The sequence below is a fragment of the Mauremys mutica genome, chromosome 3 (assembly GCF_020497125.1).
Source record: "Mauremys mutica isolate MM-2020 ecotype Southern chromosome 3, ASM2049712v1, whole genome shotgun sequence".
In the NCBI taxonomy this organism is placed as follows: domain Eukaryota; kingdom Metazoa; phylum Chordata; order Testudines; family Geoemydidae; genus Mauremys; species Mauremys mutica.
The window spans coordinates 208,637,514-208,660,309 of NC_059074.1; the positions used below are offsets into that span (position 1 = coordinate 208,637,514).

Sequence of the window (22,796 nt, forward strand, 5' to 3'; positions counted from 1 at the left end):
AAAAAACTTGTTCCAGAATATTTAAGCTTAAATTAAAAAAAAAAAAAGATAGAGTGTAATTACTCATAAGAGGCATACACCATCTTTTCTAATTATGTTTTTGATCTTCTGACTGTTGTTATTGGCATTGTACAAGACTGTTCTGTATATTAAAATCAATAAAAATAGATTTTTGAAAAGATCAACAGATAGGCTATAAAAATAACTGAAAATTGAAAGATTAACTTGATAAGGAAGATGCAACCTTCTTTTATACCCACATCAACCCCTCCATGGAGCACAAAATGAACAATTTAAAGAAATTATTGAAGCACTTTGTCCTGAATATATTCTTCCAGAGAGATTTTTAAAAGTGAATAGAGAAAAAATAAAAATCAATGTTAATGAAAAATAGTAGGTCAAACATGAGAAATGACTCAAGACTGGAAAGTATTATAACCTCTCGTAACATACAGATAACTTTCTGAGACCTTTACCCTTGAAGTTGAAATTCTAATGTGCTTGGTTTCTGCCCAGAGGTGATTTTTTTTTGAAAGACTAAGAAAAAATCTTTTAGTTGTTTTTGAGTTATAAGAGAGTGAAAGATACATTTTTCCAATTTGGTAAAATATATAACCACTTTTTTTTTTTTAAATAAATTGGTTACAGCAACAGCTAAAGTTTAAAACATGAAACTCTGCATGGATATACTGTTGTCCCCATTGAGAAGTAAATAAAATGTTTTGGAGGGGAAAAGTAAGTTTTAAGTGATTGCAAAAAATCCAATGGATATCCACAGGGCATGTGCTAATAAAACCTCGCCCCTGTGCCCCCATGATATCACTGCACATTCTTTCTCACCATCTTAACAGATAGAGGCGCTGCTGATAGAGCAATATATATGAGGAAAATAAGTGTCAAAAATACAGAAAACTCTTTCTTAATTAAAATAAAAAGCACTTGCTTAATATCAGGGACAACATAGGCCATACTGGGTCAGACCAATGGTCCATCTAGCTCAGTATCCTGTCTTCTGATATTGGCCAAAGATAGGTGCTTCAGAGGGAATGAACAGAACAGGCAGTCACCAAGTGATCCATCCCTTATCATACACTCCCAGCTTCTGGCAATCATAGGCTAGCGACATTCAGAACGCAGCACTGCATCCCTGACCATACTGGCTAATAACCATTGATAGACCTATCCTCCAAGAACTTTTCTAGTTCATTTTTTAACCTTGTTATAGTTTTGGCCTTCACAACATCCCCTGACAACTAGTTCCACAGGTTAACTGTGCGTTGTGTGAAGATGTACTTCCTTTTGTTTATTTTAAATCTGCTGCCTATTAATTTCATTGAGTGACCCCTAGTTCTTGCGTTATATGAAGAAGTAATATTTCCTTATCCACTTTCTCCAAACCAATCAAATTTTATAGACCTCTATCATATCCCCTCTTAGTCATCTCTTTTCCAAGATGAGCAGCCCAGGTATTTCTAATCTCTCCTCATACAGAAGCTGTTTCATACCCCAATCATTTTAGTTGCCCTTCTCTGTACCTTTTCCAATTCTAATAAATCTTTTCCGAGATGGGTCGACCAGATATGCAGGCAATAGTCAAGATGTGGGCGTACACTGAATTTATATAAAGCATTATATTTTGTCTTATCTATTCCCTTCCTGATGGCTCCTAACACTGTTAGCTTTTTTGACTGCCACTGCACATTGAGCAGATATTTTCAGAGAACTATCCATAATGACTCCAAGATCTCTTTCTTGAGTGGTAACAGATAATTTAGACCCCATCGTTTTGTATGTATATTTGGGATTATGGTTTCCAATGTGCACTCCTTTGCATTTATCAGCATTGAATGTCATTTGCCATTTTGTTGCCAGTCACCCAGTTTAGTTTGATCCCTTTGTAAATCTTCGCAGTCTGCTTTGGACTTAACTATCTTGAATAATTTTGTATTGTCAGCAGATTTTGCCACCTCATTGTTTACCCTTTTTCCAGATCATTTATGAATATGTTGAACAGCACTGGTCGCAGCACAGACCCCTAGGGACACCACTGTTTACGTCCGTCCATTCTGAAAACAGATCATTTATTCATACCCTTTGTTTACTATCTTTTAACCAGTTACTGATCCATAAGAAGACTTTCCCTCTTATCCCATGACTTTGCTTAAGAGCCTTTGGTGAGGGACCTTGCAAAAGGCTTTCCAAACGTCCATGTACACTGGATTACCTTGGCCCACATGTTGGTTGATCCTCTCAAAGCATTCTCATTGATTGGTGAAGCATGATTTCCCTTTACAAAAGCCACGCTGACTCTTCCCCAACAAATCAGGTTAATCTATGTGCCTGATAATTCTGTTCTTTACTACAGTTTCAACCAATCTGCCTGTTACTGAAGTCAGGTTTACCGACCTGTAATTGCCAGGATTGCCTCTGGAGCCTTCTTTTAAAAATTGGCGTCACATTAGCTATCATCCAGTCATTGGGTACAGAAGCTGATTTAAATGATAGGTTACATACCACAGTTAGTAGTTCTGCAATTTCCCATTTGAGTTCCTTCAGAACTCTTGGGTGAATCCCATCTGATCCTGGCGACTTATTACTGTTTATCAATTTGTTCTAAAACTTCCTTTAATGACACCTCAATGTGGGACAGTTTCTCAGATTTGTCATCTAAAAAGAATGGCTCGGGTGTGTGAATCTCCCACACATCCTCTGCAGTGAAGAATGATGCAAAGAATTCATTTAGTTTCTCCGCAACGGCGGTATTTTCCTTGAGTGCTCCTTTACCGCCTTGATTGTCCAGTGGCCCCACTGATTGTTTAGCAGGCTTCCTGCTTCTGATGCACTTAAAAATGTAGTTGTTGTTAGTTTGAGCCTTTGGTTAGTTGCTCTTCATATTCTTTTTTGGCCTTCCTAATTATACATGTACACTTGACCTGCCAAACTTTATGCTCCTTTCTATTTTCCTCAGGAGGATTTAACTTCCAATTTTTAAAGGGTGCCTTTTTGCCTCTAACCACTTCTTTTACTTTGTTGTTTAGCCATGGTGGCACATTTTTGGTCTTCTTACTGTGTTTTTTAATTTGGGGCATTAATTTAATGTGAGCCTCTATTACGGTATTTTTAAAAAAGTTTCCACGCAGCTTGTAGGCATTTCACTTTTGGGACTGTACCTTTTAATTTCCATTTAACTAACGGCTCCATTTTTGTGCAGTTCCCCTTTTTTAAGTTGAATGCTACTGTGGTGGGCTTCTCTGGTGTCCCCCCCTTCCCCCAAAAAATGTAATTATATTATAGTTGCTATTACCAAGCAGTTCAGCTATATTCACCGTTTGGACCAGATCCTGTGCTCCACTTAGGACTAAATCAAGATCTGCCTCTCTTCTTGTGGGTTCCAGGACTAGCTGCGCCATTTATGGTGTCAAGAAACTCTCTGCATCCCGTCCTCAGGTGACATGTACCCAGTCACGATGGGGATAGCTAAAATCCCCCCATTATTATTGAGTTATCTATTTTTATAGCCTTTCTAATCTCCCTGAGCATTTCACAGTCACCATCATCATCCTGGTCAGGTAGTCGGTAGTATATCCCTACTGCTATATTCTTATTATTCAAGCATGGGATTTCAAGCAGGGATTCTATGGTACAGTTTGGTTCATTTAAGGTTTTTACTATATTTTACTCTATGCTTTCTTTCACATATAATGCCACTCCCCCACCAGCCCAACCTATTGTGTCATTCCTATATATTTTGTACCCTGGTATTACCCTGTCCCACTGAACATCATCATTTCATCAAGTTTCTGTGATGCCTATTAATATCTTCATTTAATACCAGGCACTCAAGTTTACCCATCTTAGTATTTAGATTTCTAGCATTTGTATATAAGCACTTATAAAATTTGTCACTTTTTAGATGTCTGCCACTATGTGATGTAATTGAATGAGACTCTTTCATTTGACTGTTTCTCTTCAGATCCTACCTGTACTTTATCATCTTCCATCCTCTCCTCCTTACTAGGATATAGAGAATCCTCATTAATAGATCCTCCCCTAAGGGATGTCTCTGTCCGAACCGTGTGCTCCTCCGCACCCGTCGGCTTTTTCAGAAGAAAACAGTGTAAAAAATTGGAGATCTAACAATTTTAGGATCTCCACAATATTTTTGTATTCTCCACTGTTCTGCAAATTTGAAAAAAAGTTTCACTATCACATTTTCATTACAAAGATACATCCCAACTTAAACAGAAGTGCAGCTGCAATGCTGACTCAATCTTGCAGAGAACTGTTTCTAATCAAACAGCAGAAGTTAACATGGTAACTCATCTCATTCACTTCAGTGAAGTGCAAGCTTCAAAGTCTAACTGGAAATAAATATAAAGCAGTAGATTTTACTACAACTTTAAAATTGCAATTAAAAATAATAAAATGTAAGGAAATACAAAAACTAAGTTTTCAACACCAACATTAATTTAGTCACATTGCACATAAAAAGTATTCATAATTCAATTTTTTATAATTAACCATATTGTTTTACAACTTTGTATACTATAAAAAATGTGCAATGTATCCATTATTGTCTGAATATATAATAAAATACACCCTTTTCAGATAACGTATAATTTTTGTGATTTGTTAAGATTTTTCAGTTTGCAGGTGAAGTCTGAATGGAGCTCAACCATCATGACATTATCAAGCTATTAAACTAATAAAAACTTGCAACAACAACATTTGGAAATGAAAATCATGCCTTTCTAATGCCAGCATTATTTGAGGAGTCTCAGTACCAGCAGAAGGAAACAAATACAAAGGGAGGAGATAATTTATTTGGACTTTGAAACAAGAAAATTAATTTTCTGGACATCACCTAATCTCAAGGTATTAAGCACTTTAAGGACAGGTCAGTTCTTCATATCTGTCTAGGGCCCATTTGGGAATATTATGGCAGGAAAAATTGGTTTTAGCCACTGACAGGTAGAGCAACTGTCCCTGTCATTTCTGCTGGAAACATCCACCTTGAGCCTGCTCTCACACTGTATTATCAACCCAGTCTGATGCTAGTTGCTGACTACTCTGTGAACAGGAACCTAGGAGAGAAAACCACACCCTTCCTTGCCTCTCCTTTATGCTCTATTGCAAACACACATCCAAACTCCGCCCTCCGTGTGGCCTGTACTCCTGAGAGGACCTGCCAGATGCCATCCATTCCCAAACTCTCTTGAGTTACGAGCCAGATGGGGGAGCAGCACTGCATGGAAAACCAAGGACAGGTACAAATTGTGTAGGAGCCCAAAGCAATTCTGCACAAGGCAGCAGGCCTGCTAGCCTAACTGTAGTGACATAGAGGAGTATGTTCCACCACTATCAAAGAGGCAACGAGACCAAAATCTTGATAGAAAGATGAGCAAGATCTTGTTTTTCTCAGCAAAGGAGGAAGGATTGTAAGCAGGAAGGCTTATGAGGAACTCCAAAAGAACAAAATTAGAAAACTGGGCAATACGAAAATAGATCAAATTTAATCTAGACAAATTAAAATAATCCATACTAAAAGGACCCATTTATATTTAATTGGCTCTCACTGATGGGCAGTGCTTAAGGGAATTAGACACTGAAAGTCACTGGAAGTTAGGCATCTTTTTAAAATATCACCCCACATTTTAACAAAAAGATCTAGATAATTTCATGGACAGCTCAGTAAGACATCCTCTTAATATGCAACAAAGGTCGAAATCAAATAAGGCGTTATGACATAGTAAGAAGGGGATAGCGAACAATATGGAAAATATGCTATTTAAATCAAGGATAAATCCTCATTTTGAATACTGGATTTAGTGTTAGTGACCTGATCTCACAAAGGACATAACAAAAATTGGAAAAAAGTCCAGATAAGAAAACAAATTATTATAATATAATGTGGAACTGTGGAAGAGAAAATTTAAAAGAATGATTATTTTTCATAAAATAGATGTATTAAACATTAAAAAAGGCAATTCAATCTATTGAGGTTCTGAAATATACTGAGATACCAGACTCATCTCTAGTTCTAAGAATAGTCTCCACTCCATACACAAGCCCGAATTCCAAAGTGTTAGAATTTGGAAATATAGACAAATAAACCCGTCTCAAGACAGTGCTTATCAATATCAAGTTCAAAATGCATCTACTATTTTAAAACATCACACTTGGCATTAACTACTAGAGACTTTAAAAGTTACTACAATCCACTCCTCCTAGATGTGTTAAATCATCTCATATCAAAATACTAAAATTCGGCTATGGCATCCACAATCCAGTGGAAATCCTACAGCCGTTTGGTGGAGTAGGTTGAGAAGACTTCAGTTCACAGCTCAATACTAGCGCTACCTCAGGTACAGGATTAGTGACCAATTGAGCCATCTTCTGTATCTATCAATTGTTGTTGGTTCGCCAATCTTTTGAGGCAAAATTACTTTGAGATGGGATATTTTATTTTATATAAATATATACACATACACATACCCACAATGTTCCCATGCTCCTGCCTTGGCACAGTTTGTCATATTTTCTGTTCCTTTTCTTTTCTGCCTTTCTCTTTTGGTTTTCTCTTCATCTGCATTTATTTTCTAGTTTTTGTCATTTTATGTTCTCCGTTTTTGTGGCACCCCTTCTCCATTTGCCATTAAGCAGGACTACATGCTTCTTGGATAGGGGCATTAATTGATGGCTCCATAAAACCAAAAGCAACTCTTGCAGCTGAACTGAATACACTGAATGAACAGAAGAGAGATGTTTTGGCCTGGAAGTTACTATTCAAGCCTGCAGTCTTGTGCATTTGACCTTCTCCTGCAGCACGGTTCATTAAGGGACACTGCTTCACCTCCATCTGCTGTAATACATTTGCATTTGTAAAGATAAGATTTGGGGTCCTGCAAGTTTCTCTACCCCCACTGTTTTCATTTTCCCCCACCCTCTCAACTAGTCTGGACTGGCCCCTCAAGGTTGGGAAACAATAATTGATATTTCTATATTCCACTCACCACTATACTTAACAGAAAATGTAAAACACAAAGTTATTTGTTCAAAAATAATTTCTATAAAATTAAGCTGAAAAATCTTAAATATTTTTTACTCATGTATTTCAATTAGTTTAAGGGAGTGAGTATCTCCCTAGCAGAATACCATTCAAACAAGAAAAAACTGCTCAAGCTGTCTGTAGGATAATAGATTGTAGTCTTTAAGCCATCAGTCAAAGGATGTTTTTTAGATGCTTCTCCCTTATGAAAACTGATGAATATCTTTAGACTTTCTGAAGTCCTTAGCATAAGCTAAATAAAACTTTTAAACCTACTTCTTACCATCCCTGGAATGCAATCTGTGTTGATCTGAGGAGACAAAATTACCACTAAACTTAAATTGCTCAATTGTGTGATAATACTTCATAATTTTTCAAATGCAAGATCACACAAAATTTGAGATCTGTACTTGTCCACTGTGCCAGAAACCACAGATGTGAGCAGTTAGCTATAACAGGTCTTGATAGCTCTTAACAAGAAAAACACGGTCCTTAACTTGACAGGGAAATCTGGTTTAGCTGTCTAGTTACATTTCAAATGCAAAGAGAATGAATTCAACACTATTCTTGGTTATAATGTTAAAATGCATTTTATAACAAGAGAATTAAATTGTCAGGCTTTCTGAAGAAAAAATCATAACTCTGCTTCAGAAAGTCTTGTTTCATTGCAGGACAAAAATGATGGTAGCCTGTAGAGACAAGGTTTTGATCAAATAGCATAGTAGGAAAACCAAAATAATATCTATGCCTCTAGCCAAGAATAGGAAACTAAAGAAGTGGTCTCAGAACAGAATGAAGAGGAGATTTTAAAAGGTGTTTTCCTAGAGCTGTGCATAAAGTCCTTGAACGGTTGTCTCTTCCTGAGGGGCCCAAGGGTCTTCAGAAGACTCATCCCAAGAAAATAGGAACATAGGACTTAGAACTGGAATGGATCTTATGGATCCAGTCCAGTCCCCTGCTGGCATCATCATTATATAAACCCATCCATAAATTTATCAAGCTCCATCTTAGAACTATTGGTAGGTAAGTTTACCCACACTCGTTCTACTGGAAGGCTGTTCCAGAACCTCACTCCACTGATGATTAGAAACCTTTTAGTTTCCAGTCTAAATTTATTCATGGCCATTTTATGCCCATTTGTTCTTGTACAAATTTTATCCTTTAGCTTAAATAGCCCTTCTCTCTCCCTGATGTCTATCCTACAAGGTATTTATAGACAACTATCAGATCTCCTCTCAACCTGTTTTGCTAAGCTAAAAATAAGCCAACTTATTTTACTCCCTTCTCATATGACAAAGTCTCCATTCCCTGATCATCCTAATAGGCCTTCTCTGCACCTGTTCCTTTTTAAATTAATCTTTCTTGAACATGGGTGACCAGAATCATACACTATTGCAGATGAGGTTTTACCAGTGCCTTGCACAGTGTCATTAATACTTGTCTATCTCTGGAAATACTGTAATACTGGAAATAACTTGCCTGATACATCCTAGGATTACATTTACCTTTTTCATCACTGCACCAACAGTGGTTCAATGGAGGTCCCATTAAAGCCACTAGGACCATGTTAAGCTCCCACAAAGGAACCAGGTCTCGGACCAGAGGATGAAGATGAAGAAGCCCTTTAAAAAATCTTGCTATCATGGTACTGGAGAAGACAGATCTTCCCTGAATGGGGGATGAAATGCTGGTAGTGCTGCCAACTGCACTCTCAATGACCTAAGAGCAAGTCCTGATAATTTAAGATGCATCAAGTATTCCAAGCTGTACAGGATACAAGCCAGTGTTGGCTGAATTCCATTGGCCAATGACCACACCAAAATCACTTTAATTTTTGCTGAATAGACCTTTCTAATAGAGGACTTTGTACTGCTGAATAAGATCTGTTGAACAGCTGCAGAATACTACTCTTCCTCTTCATTTACCCATGAAGCAGCCACACTGTGAGATGCAGGGTACTGAGTGTGGGACACAAGGTGCAGCCATGATTCTAAGTGAGTTGGCTGGGATGGAGAGGAAGAAGCAAAAGAGGATGAACTGACAACATGAGAAGACTGGAGAACCAGCACTGCGTTGGGCCATGCCAGTACAATGAGAATGAGCTTGGCCTGATCCACCTCTGTTGAGGCCACAAAGATCAAGAATGGGTCTTACCCCTTCCTTAGATTTGGGCACAGAAAGTACAGAAATAGAAGCCATGACCCTGGTGTTCTGGCAGAACCTCCTCTTCCACCACTCCCAAGCCAGTAGAGAGTGAATCCGATCAAGGAGCAGTATCTCATGAGAGGGGTCCCTGAAGAGGGATGGTGGAGGGGAAAGATGGAGAAGAACTGGATGGCATAGTCTGATCTGACAGTGCTTAGGACCCAGATGTCAGTGGTGATAAAGTCCCAGCCATTGTGAAAGTGAGCCAGCCTGTCCCCAAACAGAGGGAAAGGGGATAATAGGAGCGATGACTGGAACACTGCTCTGGACTAATGAGTCAAAATGGTCTCTTGGGGATGCCAGGAAAGGGCATGTGGGCTGGCCAAATCCTGGATCTGACTGCCTCCTCCTATGAGATGTATGCCCTTTTCTGGGGTAGTCCTGCTGTCTTGGGGGAGGGAAAGGTTGCCTAAATGTGTGCTGCAGATGATAGTGCTGCTGCTGTTGATCACCTCTGCACCACTAGCATGTATGCCTCCAAGGAACATAGAGTAGCCTTTCAGTCCTTGAAGGAGTGCAGAGTCTCATCCAAAAAGAATGTTTGGCCACTGAAGGGCAAATCCTCTATGTACTGCTGTACACTGGGAGCACTATCCAAATTTTCAAGCTAAAAAGCCCTTCTCATGGTCACAGCTGAGGCTATCACTCTGCCCAAAGTATGTACAGCATCCAGTGCGGACTGCAATGAAGTCTTAGCCACCAAGCAGCCTTTGGTGACAAATGCCCGAAATTCCTCTCTCGAGGCTTTGGGCAACTGGTCTGCAAACTTCGACATAGTCGTTCAGTTCACAAAATTGTACTTGGACAGTAATATCTGCCGGTTAGCAATCCACATCTACAAGGAAGAGGAAATGCCAATCTTCCTGTTCATCAGGTCCATTTGTTTAGAGTCCTTCTCCTTGAGAGTGGATTTAAACCCGCTCTGCCTGGCTCTATCATTCACTGTGATTACAAGCAGGGTATCTGGGACCAGATGGGAGTAAAAACCCTCAAATCCATGCACCGAAATGAAGTAGTGCTTTGCTGCAGGCAGTACCGAAGCCAGCATGCTGCAGAGGACTTTAGCAGGCTCAAGAAGCGCATTGTGAACTGGGAGGGCAACTCTCCCAGGGGCAGATGGCTGCTGGATATCCACTAACTCGTGGCTGTTCTCCTACAGGAACGCTGCTTGAATACTTCAGAAAGCAGCCAAGCACCACAAAACCTTCAGGCACACCTTGAAATCCTCCAGTACCAAAGGGAAGAAAGAGAGAGACACTGCAGAATTGGCTGGGGACAAAGATGAAGCAGTTAACTGTGCCAGAGCTGGATCCTACTCCAGGACTGATAGGCCTGGATATGAGGAGGCTCCATGAGGGGAAGGCTCACCAGTGCCTGGCCTCTGACAACTTGATAGTCACCACCACACACCTGGTTGGTGATCTCACCTTTGAACGAGATGAGGAGTGGGACCTCTGCGACCGAGGAGTGTCCCATGGATACCACTGGTATGGTTAGGGCATTGATGGACAGCAGATGCCAGGACAGGGGCCCACATCCCGACCACAAGACAAGCACCAATCCTGCTACCCAGAACGCTTCAAGAATGGCCTCCGACGCAGGTCAAGTGATGGAGAATGAGAGGAGGAAGATCCCACCGTGGATGCCGAAGAGTCTCAGGCTGCAGAGGATAAAGGTAGAGCCAGCCTTGAGAATGCGAGCAACCACACTGAGCTGTCTGTAGCCCAGAATGACAAGGGAGATGGCGCCAATGGTGGAAACGGTATCAGCACCACTGAGTATGCCTTTGTTGTTTCCGGTGCTGGAAGCAGTGTCAACCCCGAAGTCGGCAGTGCACCAAGGTAACTGATGGTGCCAAAGTGGAATGCAGGGAATGCTGCCATAGTAATATCAGTGACAGCGGTCACAGGGGTGCCAAAGACGCTCCTGGTACCGGGGAGGTCCCTTGTGCTGAGCCTGGCACCAGCCCTAGTTCTACTGACTGTGAAAGGGAAACATCGTGGTACAGTGCTGACAGACTCACAGGTTCGGCGGCCCGCACAGCCAACGGGGCTATAAAAGACACAGCCCTGGCAAAGTCACGGACCAAGGGCGTGGTTGGGACAGAAAGGCAGATAAGGTTATATTGCTGCCTGACATGCACCGGTGCAGAAACAGCTGGTGCCACCATCACCCTTGTTGGTACCAGAATCAACAGATGCCCTGGGGTCAGAAACAGAGTCAATGGTATGGGATCTCCGACCCCCTTGACTGTTACCAGGGAGCAGTTGATAGGACCTGCTCCATCCCATGCACCGATATTCACCGAGCCGATCAACACTCCATCTGGAGGAAGGAGAGGAGTCCCCACATGACCTGGAGTGGCCTCAATCGGTCTGATGTGACCTTTTCCTTTGTGCACTGAACGGGGAACAACTCCTCCATCTCTTTGGAAAGGCACCAACTCCAGCACGTGAAGCGGCAGCACTGTCAGAACTCAAGGGCAACCTACAATTTGACAAGAGCGTTGATGCCGAAGCAGATGCACAGCCTGTTCGACAAGGGCTGCTTCAGACAAAGCTCCCTTGGCACTTGGGTCCATTTGGTAAATGATCTGTAAATTGAACACTGCTCCTTGATGTGGGTTTCGCCTAGGCACAGCCAGCATCCTGTATCGGGATCGTTGCTGGGGATTGCTCCTCTACATGAGGGACAATGTTTAAACCTTTGTAAAGGCATCACCAGGGAAAAGACGGTTACTCACCGTAGTAACTGGTGTTCTTCGAGATGTGTTGCTCCTATCCATTCCATGTAGGTGTGCGCGCCGCGCGTGCATGGCTTCTCCGGAACATTTTTACCCTAGCAACTCCGGCGGGCCGGCTGGCGCCCCCTGGAGTGGCGCCGCCATAGCGCAGGATATATACCCCAGCCGGCCCGTCCGCTCCTCAGTTCCTTCTTGCCGGCTATTCCGACAGTGGGGAAGGAGGGCGGGTCTGGAATGGATAGGAGCAACACATCTCGAAGAACACCAGTTACTACGGTGAGTAACCGCCTTTTCTTCTTCGAGTGATTGCTCCTATGCATTCCATGTAGGTGATTCCCAAGCCTTACCTAGGCGGTGGGGTCGGAATGAGACGTGGCGGAGTGTAATACCGCGGAGCCGAAGGCTGCGTCGTCTCGAGACTGCTGCACCAACGCGTAGTGGGAAGCGAAGGTGTGTACCGAAGACCAGGTGGCCGCTCGACAGATGTCCTGGATGGGAACATGGGCCAGGAAGGCGGCCGACGAGGCGTGCACCCTCGTCGAGTGTGCGGTGAGTCGGCACGGGGGGACGCGAGCAAGCTCGTAGCACGTTCGTATGCAGGACGTTACCCAGGATGAAATCCGCTGCGAGGAGACCGGCTCGCCTTTCATGCGGTCGGCAATTGCCACAAAGAGCTGGGCGGAACGCCGGAAGGGCTTTGTCCGGCTGATGTAAAAAGCGAGGGCCCTGCGGACGTCCAGAGTATGGAGCTGCTGCTCACGAGGTGAGGCGTGCGGCTTCGGAAAGAAGACCGGGAGGAAGATCTCTTGGTTGAGATGGAAGGCCGACACCACCTTGGGGAGGAAGGCCGGGTGCGGTCGAAGCTGCACTTTGTCCCCGTGGAAGACGGTATACGGGGGACCCGCCGTCAGGGCGCGGAGTTCCGAGACTCGTCTGGCGGATGTGATTGCCACGAGGAAGGCCGTCTTCCAGGTGAGATGGAGCAGAGAGCACGTAGCCAGGGGCTCGAAGGGTGGGCCCATCATCTGGGCGAGAACCAGGTTCAGATCCCAAGTCGGAGCAGGAGGACGCACCTGCGGGTAGAGACGGTCTAACCCTTTAAGGAAGCGGGCAACCTTTGGGTTGGAGAAGACGGAGCGGCCTGCTATAGCGGGTCGAAAGGCAGACAGAGCCGCCAGGTGCACCTTCAGGGACGAGATCGCGAGACCTTGACCTTTCAGGTACCAGAGGTAGTCGAGGACGGTCTGGATGGGGGCCGAGAACGGGTTAAGACCTCGCTGGTCGTACCAAATCGCGAAGCGTTTCCACTTCGCGAGGTAGGTAGAGCGCGTCGAAGGCTTCCTGCTTTCCAGCAGAACTTGTTGCACTGGCCACGAACAACTCCTCTCTGCGTTGGTCAACCACTCAGGAACCAAGCTGTAAGATGCAGCGACTGCAGGTTCGGGTGACAAAGCCTGCCGAGGTCCTGAGTGATGAGGTCCGGCCAGAGCGGCAGGGGAATGGGATCCCGAACTGACAGCTCGAGCAGCAGGGTATACCAGTGCTGCCTCGGCCAGGCCGGAGCGACGAGTATTACGCGGGCCCTGTCCCTCCGCAGCTTGAGTAACACTCGGTGGACGAGCGGAAACGGGGGAAACGTGTAGAGGAGGGGTTCCGTCCATGGCAGGAGGAACGCATCCGAGAGGGAGCCCGGAGCTTGACCCTGGTAGGAGCAGAACCTGTGGCATTTCCTGTTGGCCCGGGAGGCAAAGAGGTCTATCTGGGGAAACCCCCACCTCTGGAAGATTGTGTAAGCCACATCTGGGCGAAGGGACCACTCGTGGGAGGCGAAGGACCTGCTCAGACGGTTGGCCAACGTGTTCTGCACCCCTGGCAGAAAAAACGCTTCGAGGCGAATCGAGTGGGTCACGCAAAGATCCCATAGGAGCATCGCCTCCTTGCAAAGCGGGGAGGATCGGGCTCCGCCCTGCTTGTTGACATAGAACATTGCTGTGGTGTTGTCCGTGTACACCGCTACAGAGCGGTCCTGAAGGTGGGTCCGAAAGGCAAGACACGCCAAACGGATCGCTCTCAGCTCCCGGATGTTGATGTGGAGGGAGAGCTCCTGGGCTGACCAGAGACCCTGGGTGTGCAGGTCTCCTATGTGAGCCCCCCATCCAAGCGCCGAGGCGTCTGTGGTCAGGGTGATCGACGGACGAGGAGGGCGGAACGGAACCCCTGTGCAGACTATCTCCGGATCCAGCCACCAGGTGAGCGTCTGGAGAGTGGGTCTCGCAACCGTCACCACCATGTCCATGGGGTCGCGATGGGGGCGGTACACCGATGCCAGCCACATTTGGAACGGGCGAAGTCGCAGCCTTGCGTGCATGGTCACAAACGTGCACGCTGCCATGTGGCCCAGGAGACGTAGGCAGGATCGCACCATTGTCGTAGGAAAGGCCTGCAGTGTCCGTATAAGGGAGGCCAACGCCTCGTGCCGAGCACGAGGGAGGCAGGCTCTGGCCCGAGTGGAGTCGAGGACTGCTCCTATGAATTCCACTCTTTGCGCCGGAACTAAGTGGGACTTTTCGGCGTTGATAAGTAGGCCGAGAGACCGGAACAGATGCAGTATCTCGGACACCTGAGCCGCCACCAGCTCTTGGGAGCGACCACGAATCAGCCAGTCGTCGAGATAGGGGTATACATGGATTCGACGACGACGGAGGGCTGCGGCCACGACCGCCATGCATTTGGTGAATACTCTCGGTGCGGTGGAGAGGCCGAAGGGTAACACCGCAAACTGGTAGTGGGCTTCGTTGATCATGAAGCGCAGGTAGCGTCTGTGGGGGGGGGTAAATTGCCACATGAAAGTAAGTATCCTTCATGTCGAGGGCGGCAAACCAGTCTCCCGGATCCAAGGAAGGGATAATGGTTCCCAAGGTTACCATCCGAAACTTGAGCTTGCACAGGTACCTGTTGAGCTCCCGGAGGTCTAAGATGGGACGAAGGCCTCCTTTCGCCTTGGGAATAAGGAAATATCTGGAGTAGAATCCCCTGCCCCGCCTGCAGGGAGGCACCTCCTCGATGGCACCCACGCTCAACAGAGTCTGGACCTCCTGTAAGAGGACTTGCTCGTGAGAGGGGCCCCTGAAGAGGGACGGGGAAGGTGGGTGGGAGGGAGGGGGTGAAATAAACTGTAGGCGGTAGCCGTGCCGGACAGTGTTGAGGACCCAGCTGTCCGATGTTATAGAACCCCACGCCCGGAGGAAGTGGGAAAGGCGACTTGAAAACAAAAGGGATGGATCCTGGGGGGAGAGTGGTGGGCCGTCCTCGGGCGTCCCATCAAAAGGCCGGCTTTGGACCTTGCGGAGCCTTGGACGAGCCCTGGGTCTGGTTACGCCGCCCTCCTGACGGTCTGCGGCGGAAGGGGGCCGCCCTTCGATTATTAAATGGCCGAGACCTAGCCTGCGGGACGGGTCGGTAGGGTTGCTGCCGGAACGATCGCCTCTGTGTGGCCGGCGTGTGCATGCCCAAAGTACGGATCGCCACCCGGCCGTCCTTTAGGGTCTGAATTCTCGCGTCTGTCTTTTCGGAGAATAGACCCTGCATCTCAAAGGGGAGGTCCTGGAGGGTGTATTGCACCTCCGGCGGCAAAGGGGAAGATTGCAGCCACGCAATGCGCCGCATGGTTACTCCGGAAGCCACAGTTCTGGCTCCGCTGAGTCCACAGCCGCTTTGATTAAGGTCCTGGAGGCCAGCTTGCCCTCTTCCAGGAGCGCCGAGAATTCTCGGCGGGAGTCCTGCGGGGTCAGCTCTGCGAATTTTCCCAGGCATCCCAAGATGTTAAACGTATATCGGGACAGTAGGGCCATTTGATTCGCAATGCGGAGCTGGAGACCGCCCGCTGAATAAATCTTGCGCCCCAACAAGTCCATGCGCCGGGACTCCTTGGACTTCGGCGCAGCGGCAGGCTGTCCGTGACGTTCCCGGTCGTTCACGGACTGGACAACCAGAGAGTCTGGGGTTGGGTGCACATAGAGGTATTCGTACCCCTTGGGCAGGACGGAATATTTTCTCTCCACTCCGCGCGCCGTGGGAGGGACGGAGGAAGGCGACTGCCAGATGGCGGCATTGTTCCGCTGGATTGTGCGGATGAAAGGCAGCGCTACTCTCACGGGGGCCTCCACTCCCACGACATCTGTGATCGGGTCATCGACCTCTTGGACCTCTTCGACGGGCAGGTTGATGGCTTTCGCTACCCTCCGGAGAAGGTCCTGATGCGCCTTGAGGTCAATAGGCGGGGGTTCTGATGGTGACGCCCCTGCCACTGCCTCGTCAGGAGAGGAGGACGAGGAGTGACCTGGCAGCACCTCTTCCGGTGCCTGCTCTATCTCTGGGCGATCAGGTGCCAGTGACTCATGCCCCAACGGTGTGCCGTGAGCGGCGGTCTGTGGCGTTGGAGACAGGGGTGGCCTGGTGATAGTGGCCTCCGGCACCGAACGCGCCGAGCCTGGCTGCCTCTGTGGAAGGGGAGGCCCTTGCTCATGTTGGGCCCAGGATACCCAAAATCCCCACTGCTGGGGTCCATGGTCCTGCGGAAGAGACCCCGCTCGGAAGTCTACCGCACTGCCCTCAGGGGAAGCAACGGAGGGTTCCCTCGAAGGCCAGGGAGGAGCCGTGGCGGTCCCCAGGCGGACGTCCGGTGCCGGTGTAAACTGTCTCTCTGGTGCCGAAGGTCGGTGCCGGTCGTTATGCGATCTAAGAGGCGAGCGGGACCTGCGCGTGGCGTGGTGCCGGGAGCTCGAGCGGCGGCGCCGGGAGCTCGAGCGGCGGCGCCGGGAGCCCGAGCGGCGGCGCCGGGAGCCCGAGCGGCGGCGCCGGGAGCCGGATCTGGAGCCCGAGCGGCGGCGCCTTGAGCGGCTGCGTGAGTCTCGGTGTCGCACGCGATGCCTGGAACCGGACCTGCTGCGGTGCCGGTGATTCGGCGACCGGGACCTGGAGCGTTGCCGGGAGTGCGACCGGTACCGCGATTGAGAGCGGTACCGGGACTGCGACCGGCGACGAGACGGGGAGCGGCGTCTCGACGTTGACCGTCTCATGGATCGGGCCCGGTGCGTCGGCGACCGTCGCCTTGAGCGAGACCGGGATTGAGACCGGATCGTGGGGCCCCGATCGCCTCGGCCGCCCGGGGAAGGAGGGTGCATCATCAGCGGTTTCCCGATTGACTTGAGTGTCCGCACCGGCGGTGCTGGTAGCTGATGGCCCGTATCAGCCGTGAGGTCGATCAGCTCTCTCGCCGTCGCGAATGCCTCCGGTGTGGACGGGAGCCTCAGCTCTTCCTCGGTAGGTACCGGGGAGCTGGGCGGTGCCGGAGTCGACGGCCCTTGCGGCGCCGGAGTCGACGGCCCGGTGCACTTCTTGTGCACTGTCTCAGCCTGTACCGTTTGAGTCGGAGGCGGCTGGGCTAACGGCTTCTGCTGCTTCTTCGCAGAGGCCGTCTTCGGCACCTTGTGCTTCTTCCCCGGAGAGAGGGAGCGGTGCCGGGTCTTCGGTGCCGGGTGCCGAGAGGCGTCGGCACCGGAGCGGCTCGGTGCTGCCGGTGCGCTGCTCACGGAGGCAGGCTTCGGTGCCGATGGAGCTGGCGCTGGAGGTTGGAGAGCAGACTCCATGAGCAATTGTTTCAGGCGAGAGTCCCGCTCTTTCCTCGTACGAGGCTTGAAGGCCACGCAAATCGGGCACTTATCTGATCTGTGCGACTCTCCGAGGCAGCGGAGGCAGGAGTCGTGCGGGTCACTCACCGGCATGGGCCGCTGGCAAGCCGCGCAGGGCTTGAATCCCGGTGCTCCGGGCATAAGCCCGCACCGGGGCGGAAGAAGAGGGCTAACCCCTCTAATTCCCTAACTAACTATATATACAACTAGAACAAGAAACTTAACTAATTACTAACAACTATATACAGTAAAACTATGGAGAACGCTAGGGCTGTGGAGGTAAGGGAGCACTCCACTGTTCCTACTGCCGTCACGGGCGGGAAGAAGGAACTGAGGAGCGGACGGGCCGGCTGGGGTATATATCCTGCGCTATGGCGGCGCCACTCCAGGGGGCGCCAGCCGGCCCACCGGAGTTGCTAGGGTAAAAATGTTCCAGAGAAGCCATGCACGCGCGGCGCGCACACCTACATGGAATGCATAGGAGCAATCACTCGAAGAAGAAATACTTAAACTACACCTAACTAACACTAAACCTAATTAATACTATACTATGGGTACTAAATGGCTATATACAACTAGAAAAGTCACTAAAATTAGAGGGATTGTGAGGTGAAAACCACAAAGAGGTCCAACTTCAGCCACAACAGATAAGAAGGAATATAGGTGTAGCAGCGTTGCTGCCTCACGTAGCAAGGGGATGGGCCATGGCCACGAGGCGCAAGCGCCACCACCGTATGGGTACTGCTAGGCAAAATTCTCTGGATCAGGTGTCTGCACAACCAGCGCACCAAAGTGGAATACTGTGGGAGCGCAGACATTTTCCCAGCATTTGTAGTGGACTATACCAGCATCCATTACTTCATCATGAAACCATCACAGTGAACACACATCCTTTTTATTTTATTAAACTTTTAATTTAATTTTTTATTAATAGACATCTTTGCCCTCTGTTTAAAGCTATTTTTGACTGATGAGGTGTGAAGTACAGAAAAGGTCTCATTTAAAAAGTAATTAAGGATTTTGCTTTAAAATAGGATGCTGCCACTTACAACTTTAAAGTTAGAGGAAGCCTTATAGAGAAATAATTACCAATAGTTTGCAGGACATTACTAAGACTAGAAAAAGTATACAATACATACAAGTTAACAAGCCTCAAAACTCTACCTCTAACTTATCATTTACAGAGATGTGTAATAGAAAGAAGATGACAAAATTGCAAACCTTACAGAGTAATGTTTTTACTACTCAAACTTGGTTTCTTAATCTTTACAGACTGCATAAACAGAACAATTTAAGCAATTTCTTATAAAATTTCAGAAACCTAGCTATTATGGTAATACCAGTATATGTCCATTCAACAAAACCAAATCCTTTTCTTCCTAAATTAGAATTCAGTGCTGAAATATTAGTCTTGCCTATTATCTGAAACTTCAGTTGAGAGTAAAAGGAGGTTTTCTGGCAGGAAAGATTAGTTCTTACACATGTATATTTCATATAAACTGGACCTTTTTGTGTGACAAGAAGTTGTGGTTACTAAAATCATACAGAACACATACAAGAGCAATAAAACAGACTGGGCAATGGAGGTGATAAGTACTTAATTTACCAAAAAGTCCAGTAGAAAAATAATTAGATCTACAGACAGAAAATAGACTGCTGTGCAAGATTTGCAAAGTCTATACAAATATGATTAGGATGGGGCTAAAGACAAGGAACAACTGTGTTAGTAAGCATTCCCTGCAATAACAAAGTGAAAGATTCAAGCCAACCGTTAAACATTTTCCTGACATCCCTCTATGTAATACCCCCCGCCCAGAAAAAACTTTGCTAACTTTGTACTAAAAATTTGCTCAAGTCCATCTCCTACAGGCACATTAATAAAAATATATCATGTTAATCACCAATTAAGCCAACATTCACATTCACCTCTACTCTCTCAACTTTACTGCCAAACAGTCACAAACTCTGCAACTTCATAAGAAACTCACTTGTAATTCTAACACAGAGCCATGCCAAACGCATGTCCCATTCCTCATAATTACACTCAAACACAAAAGCTAAATATTTACCTAATTTTCTCATGTATAAATGACATCTAGACTTGACTGTTACAGCTATTCTACCAGAAAGATATTTATCTTCCTGGGGTCAGAGTTTATGTTTTGCATTTCAATGTGACTCTGAAGAACTGGATTATCGGCATAGTGAGAGCTCTATGTTGGAACTGAAAATAAATGTGTGGATTGTGTGTATTTGGGTAGTATCATATTAGAGTTATGATTGGTGTGGATGAAAATGTTGGCTTAGCTGGTGATTTCTTTGTTTTTATTGATTGTATTGATGGGAAATACACTTGATTAGCCTTAATTTGCATGTGGGAATTTCCCTAGTTTTTAATTGACAGGAAAACTAAATTATTTTTATATAAATTCTGCAGCAACACAACAGTGCTCTAATTGGTCGTATGAGGTTCAATGCAGTGATCATGTAACTGCACTAGGCTCACCTTCTGCAGATGTCTGGACATATGTAGTGGAGTGTGTGTGTTTGGATGTAGGGTGGAAGGTTATAACTGGTAGAATACCAATTGGGGGCACTTAAGAGGGGAAATTTTATCAATGTTGAACATATCAAATGTTTTAAACCAGTCAAGTTTAACATAGTGAACACAATTCCTGTTTCCACGACTACCTCCTCCCCCATTTTGTCCCCTTTTCATGTCTGTCAACATCCCTTGTAACTGCCTTTTACATTCCTTCCAGTTGTACACTCTCCCTCCCTTTCTAACAGTCCTCCAAAATACCCTTCTCCTCCAACCTTTCCATGGTTCCCTATCCCCTAAAGCTTCTTTCACCCACCCATCTCTCATGCCCACATGTCCTGCGGAAGGCTCCATGGACTTTTACCCCTCCTTCACTTATGTTCACACTGTCACCGGTTATGGAGAAATGATAAATACAACTGCAACTTAACTGACGAGAAGCTAGATTTTTAAAGCAAACTTCGTACACTCTGTAAAATTCCCAAAGAAAAGTGGTTAGTTGAGTCAAGGGCCAAGGTAGACCTAGAGGGTAAAATCCAAATCATTTGAACAAGGCCGTTCCCGAGACAGGGCACCCTAAAATGAGCTTTTTCCAAAGTTGCAAAAAGCTTTTTAAGGGCATATCTACATAGGGAAATTTACTGACATAACTACACCAGTATAATTATACCACTGTAACTACGCTGGCATAACTCCCCATGCACATGCTTTTTCAGAGTACCTTTTTTTTCACTTTAGCTTAAATCACTTCCAAAGAGACATACAAGCTAAACTGAAAAAGGTACTCTAAATCCCAAAAGAGCATGCCTTCTGGAGAAGTTATACTGGCATAGCTGTAGCAGTATAATTATACCAGTACAGCTGTGCTGGAAAATTTCCCCACGTAGACAAGTCCTAGTGTTTTTTCATATACACCTATGGAAGAAACAGGACAAGAACTGCATAAAATATCTATCACTCAACTTTCCTAGCCAACATTTGGTGCATGGTACCAAAAAAGGTGGTCCATAATTGTAAACATGAAGTTAACAGATCTTTTGGGAACTACAGAATGAGATGAGGCAGAGCTGGCAATTCTCTTCTGGATTACTAGCATGGAACATATTGATGGAACTCCTGACACAGCTTCAACACCAGCTCCCCTTTGAACTTAAAAGAGAACACATTCGGGACAGGAAAAATGCTTCTCTGCAGGGATTTGAACCTAAGACCTCTAACATCACAAAGCAGACATCTATTACATGATGTAGCAGAGTAACTCTTACCTGGTTGGATTATTCTTACATAGGGTAAAGAGAGAGACATGACATACACTCTGAACCAGCAAGTTTCTTACTTGCCCTCATAAAAATCCCCCTTTTAGGCTACACGAGCACTCCACTGGAAACCAGTAATTCTACACTCCCTTCTTCCAATAACTGGCATTAGTAAATCCCTTTGCAACTCACACTTAGAAAAGCTTTATATATATTTAGACTAGAAAGGATGCACGTATTCATCCCCTTTTACAGATGGGAGGACTGAGGACCACAGAGATTTCACAAGATCACTTCTGGCATAGCCAGAAATAGAACCCACGTCTTGTATATAGGCTTGGAAGATTAGATGTTTATATATAGATGTCACTATACACACACACAAACTGATGAAAAAATATTTCCATCAATAATAATCGAAGTGTAAAGATAGGCACAATAAGAAAAATGCTTCCTGAGAACCTGAGTTTGATTTAAGGATATTTACTTTTTATAATTTGACATGCAATGTTAACAATGTGTTTTAACCGTTATAAAGCTTTAACTTTTTAAATCTCAATGTCTACTTTCATTAAATAATTATTGTCTGACCCCATGTCTGAACTCCCCATAATTTCCCAAAACTGTGAAAATGTAAATCAATAAAAAAAATACTTAAAACCCATAATTTTGCCCAATCATGAAAGTTTAAATCAATAAAAATGGGAAAAAATACTTAAAAATAAACACTGATATTATCCACTGAGATTACAAAAAAATAAAAATCAAATTCTGCCAAGCCAAGTTTCATCCACTAAGCCATGCTGCCTCTCACAAAGATCAGGTCAAATCTACATTCTTGGCCAAGCTGTCCACACAACACGGCCAAGCCTGTGACCAACTAACAAATAAACTTGCCCTAGCAAATAACTGCAGATGATAGAACTTCTGACTGAACAGTGAATGGAGCTGCAGGAGAGAAAAGATGGTTGTAGTTAAGGTGATAGGACTCGAGAGAACTAGCTTTGCTAAAGACTTCCTATGTGATGTAGGGCAAGTAACTCATCAGAATTTTCAGGTGTCCACTAGTTTTGGCCACTGCTTTTCAAATCGAAGTGCAGGCAGAGAAATCATCTGGGGAAAGGTTGCTGCTCTCCTGTCACACTGAGCTGGCTGGGTTCTAGTCTGCCTTTTGTAGGTAGGGCACTGGGAAACCCACCTCCAAACAGGCTATGGGGACATGATGGGAGTGGGTTTCTGCCAGGAAGAGCAATGGCAAGCTGCCAGGGACAAAGGGACTACTCCCCCAACCCCAGGTTCCACTGCTCTCAAA

The 22,796-nt window shown here is 46.0% G+C and overlaps 1 protein-coding gene across 2 annotated transcripts in view; it reads right to left on the minus strand.

Annotated features, from left to right (window-relative positions):
* Window positions 1–22,796, minus strand: part of ZC3H6 (zinc finger CCCH-type containing 6) — a 67,124-nt gene that overhangs the window by 38,898 nt on the left and 5,430 nt on the right. The window contains exon 1 of one of the 2 annotated variants that reach the window (XM_045009594.1): window positions 6,496–6,722. The exons of the other annotated variant lie outside the window; for it this stretch is intronic. Coding sequence (XP_044865529.1) covers window positions 6,496–6,536 — 41 coding nt within the window. The 5' untranslated portion in view covers window positions 6,537–6,722. Of the gene's footprint in view, window positions 1–6,495; window positions 6,723–22,796 lie in introns of those variants that run through there. 2 annotated transcript variants of the gene reach the window in all.